The sequence below is a fragment of the Marmota monax genome, unplaced genomic scaffold (genome assembly GCF_021218885.2).
Source record: "Marmota monax isolate L192 unplaced genomic scaffold, Marmota_monax_Labrador192_F-V1.1 WCK01_AAM20220418_F8-fsc00147, whole genome shotgun sequence".
In the NCBI taxonomy this organism is placed as follows: domain Eukaryota; kingdom Metazoa; phylum Chordata; class Mammalia; order Rodentia; family Sciuridae; genus Marmota; species Marmota monax.
The window spans coordinates 829,174-841,414 of NW_026693552.1; the positions used below are offsets into that span (position 1 = coordinate 829,174).

General features: G+C 40.0%; 1 protein-coding gene across 1 annotated transcript; it reads left to right on the forward strand.

Annotated features, from left to right (window-relative positions):
* The first annotated feature begins 247 nt into the window (after window positions 1–247).
* Window positions 248–10,827, forward strand: Ca3 (carbonic anhydrase 3). Its single transcript, XM_046458634.2, has 7 exons — window positions 248–1,005; window positions 1,747–1,944; window positions 4,200–4,318; window positions 5,802–5,894; window positions 6,963–7,025; window positions 8,002–8,157; window positions 9,733–10,827. Exons 1-7 carry the CDS (start codon window positions 972–974, stop codon window positions 9,850–9,852), a joined length of 783 nt encoding a protein of 260 aa, XP_046314590.1. The 5' UTR covers window positions 248–971; the 3' UTR covers window positions 9,853–10,827.
* The last annotated feature ends 1,414 nt before the right edge of the window (window positions 10,828–12,241 follow it).

The window sequence follows — 12,241 nt, forward strand, 5'->3', positions numbered from 1 at the left end:
TTTTATGATAGCGGCCTTCCAATATTTCAGGATATGCTTGGCTTTTCCTGAACTTGGGCAGAGGTACAGCTCACAGAGTAGGGCAACGTCAGTCTCAGTCTCCTCCTCTGCGCGATCCCGGGATCCAGGCATCTCCCAGATTCCCTGCGCTCTCAGATTCAGCCCTTGGCGTGCTGCTGACCAAAGTGACCCGCTAGGTTGGGAAATGACATCTGGTGCGGTTCCAGGGAAAGGACAATCTCTTTAAAGATAACGGGGTTAGAGAGCGTGCTCTCCCGGACTCTTTCTTTCCATCTTTTGCTCCTTAGATTTTTACAAGTTATTTGCAATGGAGTCAAACATGGGTCAGGCAAACAAATGTGTTCTTTCCAGTCACCGTAACCGGATCGCTGCAGCGAAAGAGAACTCGCAGAAGCGTCCAGAGACCGCAGCCAGACCGTCAGTCTGTGGCAAAAGCAACTTCTAAGTGAGGCAGCACAAGCTGCCAGGATGCAGATTTCAGTTCACGGCTAAGCACAGCGACTGCACTGCATTCTCGGCACCCCTCCGACTCTCCAAAAGCAAGGAAGGACAGGGGGAGGGAGGACCAGTCGAAAGCCATCCGCATTTCTGCACGTCGGCGCCACTTGGAAAGCCCTGCAGCTTTAGGACACCCAGAAAGAGAGATGCAAGGGCGGGGAGCCAGGGTTCCTGGGCGAGGGCGGGGAGTGGGGACCTCACCCATCCCGCCCCCCTCCATCCACCCCACTGGCCCCCCGACAGCTGTGCAACTCTTGTAATTCATTGGCTTCACCCACCCCGCCTTCCAAATACCACCCCAATCCAGTTTAGCCCCCTGCCCCACCTTCGCTGACCTAATAAGGCCATGCAGTGTGCTGGGGACCTATATAAAAGGCGAGGACTTGCAAGGGCTCTGCACGACGCGCCCGGAGAGAGAAGACAGAATCCATCCAGCTCCCACAAAGACGACCATGGCCAAGGAGTGGGGCTACGCCAGCCACAACGGTGAGTGCTGCAGACCCTGGTCCAGGATGCTACCAGAGTATATCCTGGCATTGCACAGAATGTAGGCGATTCTAGGGAGTGCTCTGGAAAATGCAGGCCTGGAGTGGGGGGGGGGGGGGGTAAAAACTAACATTTACTGAGCAATTTTTCAAGTGCCAAATGCTGCTGGTCTTTTTGCCTTTATCTCATTTTGTTCTCCTTTATATCGACTTGGTGTTTTCCTTGGATGAAACTGATGCTCAGAGTTCGTAACTTGCCTAAATGATGTTGCTTCTGACTGAGAAGTCAGAGCACCCAAGGTGCAGATCTGATTGTCCCTTACTCCCAGACCCAGCACACACATAATCTCTCCCAGGCTAGTGTTGAGATAAGAATTTCTGCTCCACCTACCCCTTCTATCTAACCCGTGGGAAAAGGATACCTTTGTGTTCTGAAAAATCACAGCGATGCAAAAACTTTATGTGGTCAATGAATTAAGTCTATTTTAAAAGTAAGTCTTTCAGACCATCTTCCTGAGACAGCAGCAGGAATACACAGAATTAAATATAGCCTCCACATATACTATTAGCAAAACTATGAATAGATCTTAAATACTAAGTCTTATATTGCTCAATTCGAACCCCAGATCTTTTGTAATCATTATCTAGCATCCGAGTATTTTGTTGGCTTCGTCAATTTGAAAGAGGCCTTAGTTATTGGGTTGTACCACCAAATAAATAAATCTCAACTCTTGTTTCCTAGGTCCTGATCACTGGCACGAACTTTACCCAATTGCCAAGGGTGACAACCAGTCGCCCATTGAGCTGCATACTAAAGACATCAAGCATGACCCTTCTCTGCTGCCTTGGTCAGCATCTTATGATCCTGGCTCTGCCAAAACCATCCTGAACAATGGGAAGACCTGCAGAGTTGTGTTTGATGACACTTATGATAGGTCAAGTAAGTATAGCACTTAGATAGGGGCACATGGATGTTTTCATTGTTTGTTCTGGCAAATGTGAGTTATGACATGGTAACAGAATTAGTAGGAAGAGGGAGCCCTTCATCCCTGAACATGGAGATGATGTGACATTCAACTTTGCTTTAGTTGTGAAGAATTATATTTATGCAATGAAGAGGAATGTCTCACCCTCTAATTCTGATACGTTGTTGTTGCAAAATGGCCCCATGCCCAAGCTAAGAGTTGGCAATGCTTTCCTGAAATGGGAGCTTGATAGGACAGCGATGGCAATGAATCCAAGTTAGTATTCCAACTCCGATGGCCAATAGCCGAGGGTTCTTGTGCTTTTTTGACCACAGTGCAAGGAGTGCAAGGCTCCCACTCCTTGTTTGACAGAGATTCCCTTCTACAAAGCAAGAAATACAATAAAGAAACATGAATTTTCTTCCCCTGGTGCCCAGAGGAGGCCAAACCAGGGGAGAAAAGAGGCCTTCATATGGGTGAAAATGCCTGGGCTTCAGGGCTTCAGTGGGGTTCATTTGATTTATCCTTCTAGTGAGTGTATTTTGTAGTATCTGATCTTCTTTTTCTTGAGTATTTGTGTGTGATAAATTATCTTTTCTTTTTTAAAGTTTAACCTACCCTAGTAAACAAATCAATGAAATAAAAGTACAATTAGAAATGTCTTATTTTACCATAAATGAGGTAAGCAACACTTTTTCTTTAATAATTTATGCCTGATGTGTATAACACACTTTCTTATAACCACATTTCTAATTAACTTAAAATTATCCTTATTTATATACATACATGAATGTTCTTAGTGATGTAAAAAAGAAGAGTCAGAATTTCTGTCTACCAGAAGGTTCCAAGTAAGTAATATAATAGAAGTTTACTTTTTCTTAAACAATAATTTCATGTTGCTCTCTCTCCTTTCTCACCACTGAAAACAAGATCCATTTTGAAGGAAAAGCAATGAAATTTGACAGTTTTCATTAGGTTGAACCACATGAAAAATGCCATTTTTTAAGCAGTCAATAGTTGAATATTTGCAATTTCATGTAATGTATTTAATAAATTGGACTCATATGTCCAGATAGTAACTATTTCAAGCAATTGGATAGAAAAAATACAATACCTCAAACCACTTTCTTCCTTCATGACCAAGCTCAAACAGGCCTAGCATTATCGTTTTACATCTTTGTCCCACTTAGAGTGGCCAGTCATTTCCTAAATAGCTTCCCTCTGAATTCTATTTTGATAGCTTATGTGGCTAGATCTTGATTTTAACGTTTCTGCATAGTTTCCAATGTCCTCTGGAAGATATTTGAACCTCTAAACTCTTCCCTAAGCTGAATGAACTGAGACATTCATTCAAGAAACCCAAATTATTGCTACCAAGAATTACCAAGTTTAGCAGTCCACAGTGATTGATTTCCTGGGAAATTTATGAATTTTCAATTTCATCTGATTTGAGTAGACAGAGTCTAAATTAGATGTGGGTGAAAGTTCTTGCTTGTATTCCTAAAAAAAAAAAAAAAAAAAGTGTACTCGAAAGCAAGACATACATGGAGGAGGAATTCATGTACGTGCACACTGATCACCATGCAGGCATTGTGATGAACACCATTAAGGTGTTTAATCTCAGTTAATCCTCACAGCAGCTCTGAAAGTGTGGAATTATTATCACCTTCTCAGAGATGCAAAAATGATTCAGAGAAATTTAGCAACTTGTCTGAAGTCACACAGCTCTCATGGGGTAGAACTAGGATTGGAACTTAAGTCTATCAACTGTCAAGTTCTTCCTACACACCACATCTCTGATCTGTTCTTTGGGTATACACATTCTTATTGTCCATCTGTTATTCAAATTTTATTTTTCTAAATGTTCAAATCAAATGTGATCCTGCAATCTGTACACGTGGAAATAATAAGAATTCATACCCCATTTGAAACAAATGTATGATATATGATATGTCAAGATCAATGTAATGTTTTGAGCAACTAAAAAAAAATGTTCAAGTCACATTTTAAAAATAATAAAACAAGCAAACAAAACAAGAAGGACAGAAAAGAAAGCACCTTATTTTGATGTGTCTCTCAAGACTTCATTTGGTGAGGAGATTGGTGTGCTTGCGAATGGCTCCATCTGCCCAGTAGACTGACCACCTCTTGCTGGTAAGAGTACCTGTGTAAAGCAGGGCTCTCTGCAGGAAATGTGAATTACTGCTGACCTTGCTTATCCAAATCACAGTGCTGAGAGGCGGTCCTCTTCCTGGGCCCTACCGACTTCGCCAGTTTCACCTTCACTGGGGCTCCTCCGATGACCACGGCTCTGAGCACACGGTGGATGGTGTCAAGTATGCAGCAGAGGTAGGAGGAACGGCCAGAATCTACTCTAGGTCTCCCACATTGAAAACTCAGAGATTAAAAAGAACAAGTGCAGCAATTAAACAATACCCATTGTTTTTGCTTCAAGCCTGTAGTGAAAAGAGTTGTAGTGTCAGCGTACACTGGAGCTGCCAAACATTCTAGGCTAGACAGTAAAAAGGGGTGTGCGTGGGTTAGTGTTAAGCATGAAGACTTCCAAGGTTCTATTAAGAAATCAGCTGCTTAACATAAAAAATGCCAGGGTTCTGAATGGAACTAGAACAATAAGGATAGCTAGTATTTATTAAGTATGTACATGATGGACTCATTTAATCCTCTCAGCAGCCCTAGGCAGTAGGTTACAGGTAAAGCAATGGAGGCACAGAAAAGTAACATAACAGGTACATAGTTGATGAGTGCTAGACCTCGTGCTTTTCTTTATGCAGATTGGCTTCAGAGTTCATCATCTTCCCTCGTGCTCTATGCTGTCTCTTATATAAGAACATAATGTTTTAAAATTTGCAGTTAATAATTCTGACTAATGCTCACATTGTAATTTTTAATGAAGGTGTGCATATAAATGTATGCATTATGTAACCCATATATATGTATATATATATAATTTAATATAAGCAAATACTACGCTTTGTCTCAGCCCATTAAAAATATCATGACTTACAGCTCAGATCAAGACATTACACTACAAAGAGAATAAGAGAAGCTACCTCTATGATCTCTTTGTAAAGTCAAGCCAGTAAGTAGTGCCCTAAAGATGAGGATACATTCATTTTTCCCACTTCAGTCTTTCCAAGGGCAACCTCTGGTCAACATAGTGGCTGAGGTAGGAACTGGAGGCATGTGGGAACATTCTCCTAACTGCCTATCATTAGGCAGCACAATTGTTTTCTAAATTAAACTCTTAGAAACCCAAAGTACTTCATTATGATCAGTCCATTTCTCTGTAGCCAATTTAGGAGCCAGTGCCAAGAGTAATTATTTAGAATGCTTTGCCATTAGACATCTTCTCCAAAAATGGGGAAAGTTTAGGCTATTTTTTACAGATGTGGGAAAGCCCTTGGGTTTGACCTTTACCCATGGGATTATTACTATACTTTTGATCTTTAATGAAATATTTTAACTGGCATAAACTATTATATATACATTTTTTTTTTTGCCACGCTAAGTAACTCAATATGGAAAACCTGATTAACTTAATGGGTGCACATGTTCTAAATTAAGATAAGGTTGCCACTAGGTTCTAGGGCCCTGGCTATAAGGAAGTAGGGAATTTCAAACACATTTCATTTGAACCATTAACAATTTCACCAAAGTATTGCATGCTATTATTTAGAATTTTATCAACTTCTATGAGAATGTGAAGCAACAATCCTTAGAATGCACCTGTTTTTGATTTATTGCAAATGTTTTTTTTACTCGTTTTCTTATTCCAAGGATTTACCTCATAACCTGTATTTTATGGTTTCAGCTTCACTTGGTTCACTGGAATCCAAAGTATAACACTTTTGGAGAAGCTCTGAAGCAGCCTGATGGAATTGCTGTGGTTGGCATTTTTCTGAAGGTAAGGTAAAAATCGACCATATTTTTTAATTTAAAAAATGTAGTCCCTTATCAATGATGAGGATACTATGATTTCCATTCCTTCCTGATGGTCTGAGGGGTGTATTTGCATCTTTTCCTTCCTCCACAGACTGATCATTACTCACTCAAGTAATCCAGACATTTTTGCTAAAATAAACTCAGAGTACTTTTTTGCTAAAAGTATTTCTTTTTCCAAACTCCAATACCTGGTACTTCTAAATTTTCTTAAGATGTTTGTGTGTGGAGAGTTGGGGATAAAAACTCAAGGGACCTTATTATGGTGGTGAGGAGGGTGAGGGTGGCATGTGCTCATTATTCTTTTCACTACTCTGTTTCAACTGCACTGGAAACCAGAAAAGCCCATGTTGGGAACTTCTGTGATGCCAAGTAGCTGGCTGGACATCCCCTCAGCTTAAGGTGGCCACCACCCACATGATCCCCGGCTAAGATAGCACATGGAATGTGTGTGTTGTTGAGCCAGCCTTGGTTTAAAGAGGACTTAGTATCATTAACACATGAATTTGGTTGTAACACAATCTAGATTTTAAGCCAGAGGTGAAAATCTGGTGTCTTTCTTTTTGAATGACCTAATTTGCTTTATGTTCTGAATTGACTGGGTCATTTTCAGGGCTGGAACACAACACAATAGGAGCTGAAGTGGGCTTGAGAGGAAAGACAATGGATTTAGTTTCAGACACATAAAGTTCACTCTAGCTCTAACTCTATTAAAAAAAAGAAAAGAAAAGAAAGAAAGAAAGAAAGAAAGAAAGAGAGGAACAATTTTCCAGAGAAGGTCAAGGGTGTAGAACTAGAGCAACATGTAATTTTGTGGTTTTGTACTTCAGAGGCCTAAAGTCTAAGTTTAGATCAGAAAATGTATCCTCTAAAATCTGGGGGTGGGGGGATAAACTCATGTTTTTGCTTAGTACAAGACATTCTGGCAGAGTTATAAACACTAGTTGCATATGATGGATCAAAATCAGTTTTTAAGACAATCTTAAATTATGGAGAGGGGAAAACATCATGTGGGATTTCAATTTTCTTCTAGATAGGACGGGAGAAAGGCGAATTCCAGCTTGTACTTGATGCACTGGACAAAATTAAGACAAAGGTAAGAGAAAATAATTTGCCTCCTAAAGCATAAGGCAGAGTACATCAGTTTTTTCTTTTACACTCTCAAGTGTATTTTTTCACCTAAAATCAGTTGCTATGTCCAATAGATATGCTCATTTGCATATAAAAATAAATGCCATTATATTTGTATGGTTTATAGTTTTTAGAGCAATTTCACATTTCAAATACATAGTTCAAGGAAGTGGGTGAGAATCAGAGCAATGAAGTGGTCACCTTGCCCTCTCCCTCCCCACCTACATACATGCCCAGGATCTCAGAGATTCTCAATGTAAGCCATGCTGGTCTTTTAAATCCTGGTGCTGCCCTATATATTTTCAATCCTAACAGTTGACTCATCTAATTAGCAGACACATTTTAGTTGTCTTTGGGACTATTCAAATTTACTGCTATTAACTTTTTTTTAAAAAAATATATTTTTAGTTGTAGATGAACACACAGTATCTTTATTTTTTATTTGGTGCTGGGGATCGAACCCAGTACCTCACACGTGTGAGGCAAGTGCTTTACCACTGAGCTACAGCCCCAGTCCCCACCTGCTATTAAGTTATACCACTAAAATAAGTAAGTAATCTGAAATATAGCATTCGCTTAAAATGCAAGCCTGTTATCATCAAGAACGAAAACATCAACCTATATGAAATACTTCTGTTATGTTTTATATACAGTATGAGTTTTATATACAGTATGAGTTTTCCCTCATAAGAAGCGGTAGAATTATAGCTCTGCTAGTGGTTAAAACGATAAGGAATAAAATATTACAATGATTGTAATATTTTCCAATATTACAGCTCCCCAAACCTTTGCCCTTTATTTCTGAAAGGCCTGAGCCTTGGTAAAAAGTTCCAATATCTCTGTTGAACTTGAAATCTATTTGCACAAATGCAATGGAGAGACTTTTGGGGTGTGGCCGTGTGTGCATCAATTCACAGAGCCTGTGCCTTACCTTCTTCCAGGGGAAGGAGGCGCCCTTCACGCACTTTGACCCGTCCTGCCTGTTCCCTGCCTGCCGAGACTACTGGACCTACCGTGGCTCCTTCACCACGCCTCCCTGTGAGGAGTGCATCGTGTGGCTGCTCCTGAAGGAGCCCATCACCGTGAGCTCCGACCAGGTAAAAGGCCACCACAGCGCCTCTGAGGCATCCGCATTTACCACTGGCTGCCCGTAGAAGATGCAGATGCTACACGGAAAAATATGGCTATTGAATGGATACTTAGGAACAACTCTGCTCCTAGAGATTTCACAGCTTGCCCTGGTTAATTATAATCAGGTTGGCACAGGAGTACCAAGAGTACCAGAATAGATGCAGATCGTTTGAAAGTAGTTGTGATAGTAAACAATGACTAAGTTTATGCTCTAAAAACACTTAAGGGTTTAGATTAAGATAAGTGAGTCTACATTTGTTTGAATGTACCCGAAATACTGAGCACAGGTTAGAAAATAGGTTGGCAAATAGAGGCCAGGGAGGGAGAAGGGAATAAAAAAGGATTTAACATTCTTGTGAGGTATATATTATTTCTCCAGTTTTACAGATATTATATGTTGAGTCTCAGAAAGGTAAAGTAATTTACCCATGAAAACACAGCCAAGTGCAGGATCCTAAGCCCAGCTTTGGTCTGTCTGCTTCCAACACTTCTTGGCTTCTCTTCTCAGGCTTCTAGTCTTTCTGTTCATCCAAAGAACAGCTTAGCAACATTTGTTAAGGAGGTTTTCAAGGGGCTGGAGATGTAACTCAGTGGGGAGACTGCTTGTCTGGCATGCATGAGGCCCTGGGTTCAGTCCTTGGTACCTCTCCCCCCATCTACTCAAGAAAAGCTATTTGGGAGAAAGTAAGTGTTCAGAGACATGGAAAGAAAACATTTAAGCAAGTGAACAACACAGAGAACATGAATGCTCCCACAATAGTTACATCAGTCCACCACTGTCTCCTTTGCCCAATTAACATTAACTTTCATATTTCTGCCAGTGTGGATTCACATACATAAACTGACAATTTTATCAAAAGTTCAGATTGAAGGGTCTTACTCATTGGTATAAATATTTTGAAAAAGGAATAAAATTTTTCCAAGAAGAAAAGCTAAAAACATTTTAACGTGAAAATATAATATTCCTATTTTCTGGTCCTTTAATGAAAAAAAGCTCAAAATTGAAAATGACTCTAGTTTCTTTTTGCTCTTTTAAAATAATTGATTTTGGGGGGGCTGGGGTTATGGCTCAGAGGTAGAGTGCTCGCCTAGCATGCATGAGGCACTGGGTTTGATCCTCAGCACCACATAAAGTAAAATAAAGACATTGTGTCCATGTATAATTAAAAAATAAAATAAAATAATCCATTTCATGAACTTACATAATGAAGGCCTATTTGCACCTATGTTAAATTGTCATGCCTTTCTATATAAAATGTGTATTTCATACTGACCTCTCAAATTAAAAGAAGTGTTTCAGAATTCAGGAGGAAATGGTTTGACCAAAGGGTGTGGTGATCTTGAATTAAATGGGGGGCGGGGAGGCTTTACAAACAAACAAAATTATATTACTCAGGAACTGGTAGCTAACTAGCTCTGGAATGAGTGCTGGAGATATGATTTAGGGTTTGCTTGTCCTGTTTAGAAAGTCAGTGATTTCTAACTCTATTTCGCCCACTTGGTTCAAATGCCTTGCTAACCATCTGCCCTGCCCCTTGCAGATGGCCAAACTGCGCAGCCTCTTTGCCAGCGCAGAGAACGAGCCCCCAGTGCCCCTTGTGGGGAACTGGCGCCCTCCGCAGCCTATCAAGAACAGGGTGGTGAGAGCCTCCTTCAAGTGAGCTGCTGTGTCTTGCCCTCTTCAGGAAAGGAAACCTGCCTTTGGAGAGCTTGGTTCCTTGCCTCCTTCTGGTGCTCCTTACCGCAAGTGTATTTCCTGTCCTCACACCTGAGCAAGGATTGTGACAAATGCAGTCACTAAGAAACCAAAGTCACTTTTGACAAGATCTAAAACAAAAGCATGAATTTCACACTTGACCTTTGTTATCATCATCTTTTTTTTTTTCTATCACAGTAGTATTTCTGGTAAGATTTCCAAGAAGAAGAAACAAAAATAGATGAATAAAGACAGAAAAATGGTGCTCAAGCAGTATTTTTCTGTCATCTTAAATTTCACAGAACCTCAGATTTCCTATTTTTGTATTATGAGTTGTCCATCTTACAGAAGTAATGAGTAATTCTATATGTAGGAAGAGAGGTAGATGAAGATTATCTAACCAACATAAGCCAGAATGTTTGTTACACCAAAAATTGAATTGCCAATGTGTTTTACCTCTTAAATAACACCAAAGAGAAGACCATCACTTTTTGAATTTTAGCTACTATCTAGATATCTGGTTTTGATAGTCCATTAAAGGAAATCACATTAGGAGTTTTAGAAGTTTTGATGCGGTATCTGAATTTGCGGTATCTGAATTTCTTCTTCATAAATATGGTTTTCTTTATCTGAAGCAGGGCCATTCATTTTTTATTTCGTTACTTTTATCTTTGCATGCCTATTAAAGCAAAAACTATCTCTAATGTCTAGCATATTCGAGGCTGGAATTAATGATTCCTAGAACGCAAAGGAGTAAATGACAGCACTTGAAGCAAAAGCAGTTGTACTGATCACCAAAACCAATAAAGACATGGACACAAAAGTTGGCTGCTGTGTGTTTTAAAGAAAATGCATTATAAGTGACAAAAATGGAGAATGGCAAACTTTGTGGGTTTGTTTCTGTAACTGAAGTGTAGCAATAAAGGACTCAAGTTCTGGGTTTGAATGTTACATTCCTTAAGTGGGGACCAAGGCAATTAGTGCCAACAAAAGAAATGTTTGACTATATATCCGGAAAGTGTGAAATAGCTCCCAGAGGCCTCAACATTGATTAAAATTCTGGGTTCCCTGCAATGAATTCTACAGTCAGGCAAACAAGTCAGAATGTAGCTCTTATGGCATTATTTCATAAAAAAGCTTAGGAATGACATTGGCCTGACACGGCAGAAGTCCAGATATTTAGGCCTTTAAACATTTAATATCTTCAGACACTGTTATGATTTGGATCTGAGGTTTTCCCCTAAGGCTCATGTGTTGAAAGTTTGGTATCCAATGCAACAATGCTCAGAGGTGAACTTTTGGGAAGTGACTAGATAATGATGTCTTTGACCTCATCAATAAATTAATCCACTGATGGATTCATAATTTAATGGCTTATTGAGAGGTAGTAGAAATGGTAGGAAATGGGCCTGAGTTGAAGGGAGAGTCCTTAGGAACATACCCTTGGGAACTATGTCTTGTCCATGGCCCCTTCCTCTCACGGCTCTCCAAATACTATCAGGTAAGCAGCTTTGTTTTTTTCATACCCTTCCACCATGATGTACTGCATCACCTCCACCATGGTGTACTGCTTCACAATAGGCCCAGAAATCACAGAGCCTGCTGGCCATGAACTTAAACCTCTAAAAATGTGAGCCAAAATAAATCTTTTCTCCTTTAAGTTGTTTTTCTCAGGCATTTTGTCAGAGAGGCAAAAAGCCAACACAGAATAAAATCTATTTTTGTTGTTAGTGACTTTGATCATCTTTCATTACTTCAGGGTTAATATGTTAACTATTTGAGAAAATGGCAGCTATAAGTTCATTACTCTAAGGAATGAAGAAGACAGTATTGGGTCAGGAGAGTCCTGAGTTGCTGGAAGTCAAGTCATGTGATAGAGTCCTGTGAGGCTACCATTATTTAATAGAGTACCACTTGGGTGAGGTGAAACCAGGTTGGTCAGTATGAAGTGGATGTGTTAATTAAATCCCTTGAAATTAGGAGGCGTGGAGCTTTGATCATTAGTGGTAACACACAAGCTCATTCTCTCAGGGTACTTACTTAGTAATGCCAGGGCACTGTAAAAATGTATTCAGTATTCACTCTATGTGAAGAGAAATGCATAAACTACAGACAGGTCTTATTCCATATACCAGCTGGACAAGCCTGGAGTTGTTTTGAGGGAAAATGCTGGATCAAAGGAAACAGAACATAAGCTCCATTAGGGCATGGAGATGAGTCTTGCACACCAACATTGACCTTATTGCTCAGTAGTGTGTCTGGCACTTAATAAGCACGGAGTAAGTATTTGAATGAATGATGTCATGAATATAGAGGAATCCAGGAAAAGTACTCTTCTCTTTGAACCACATAGT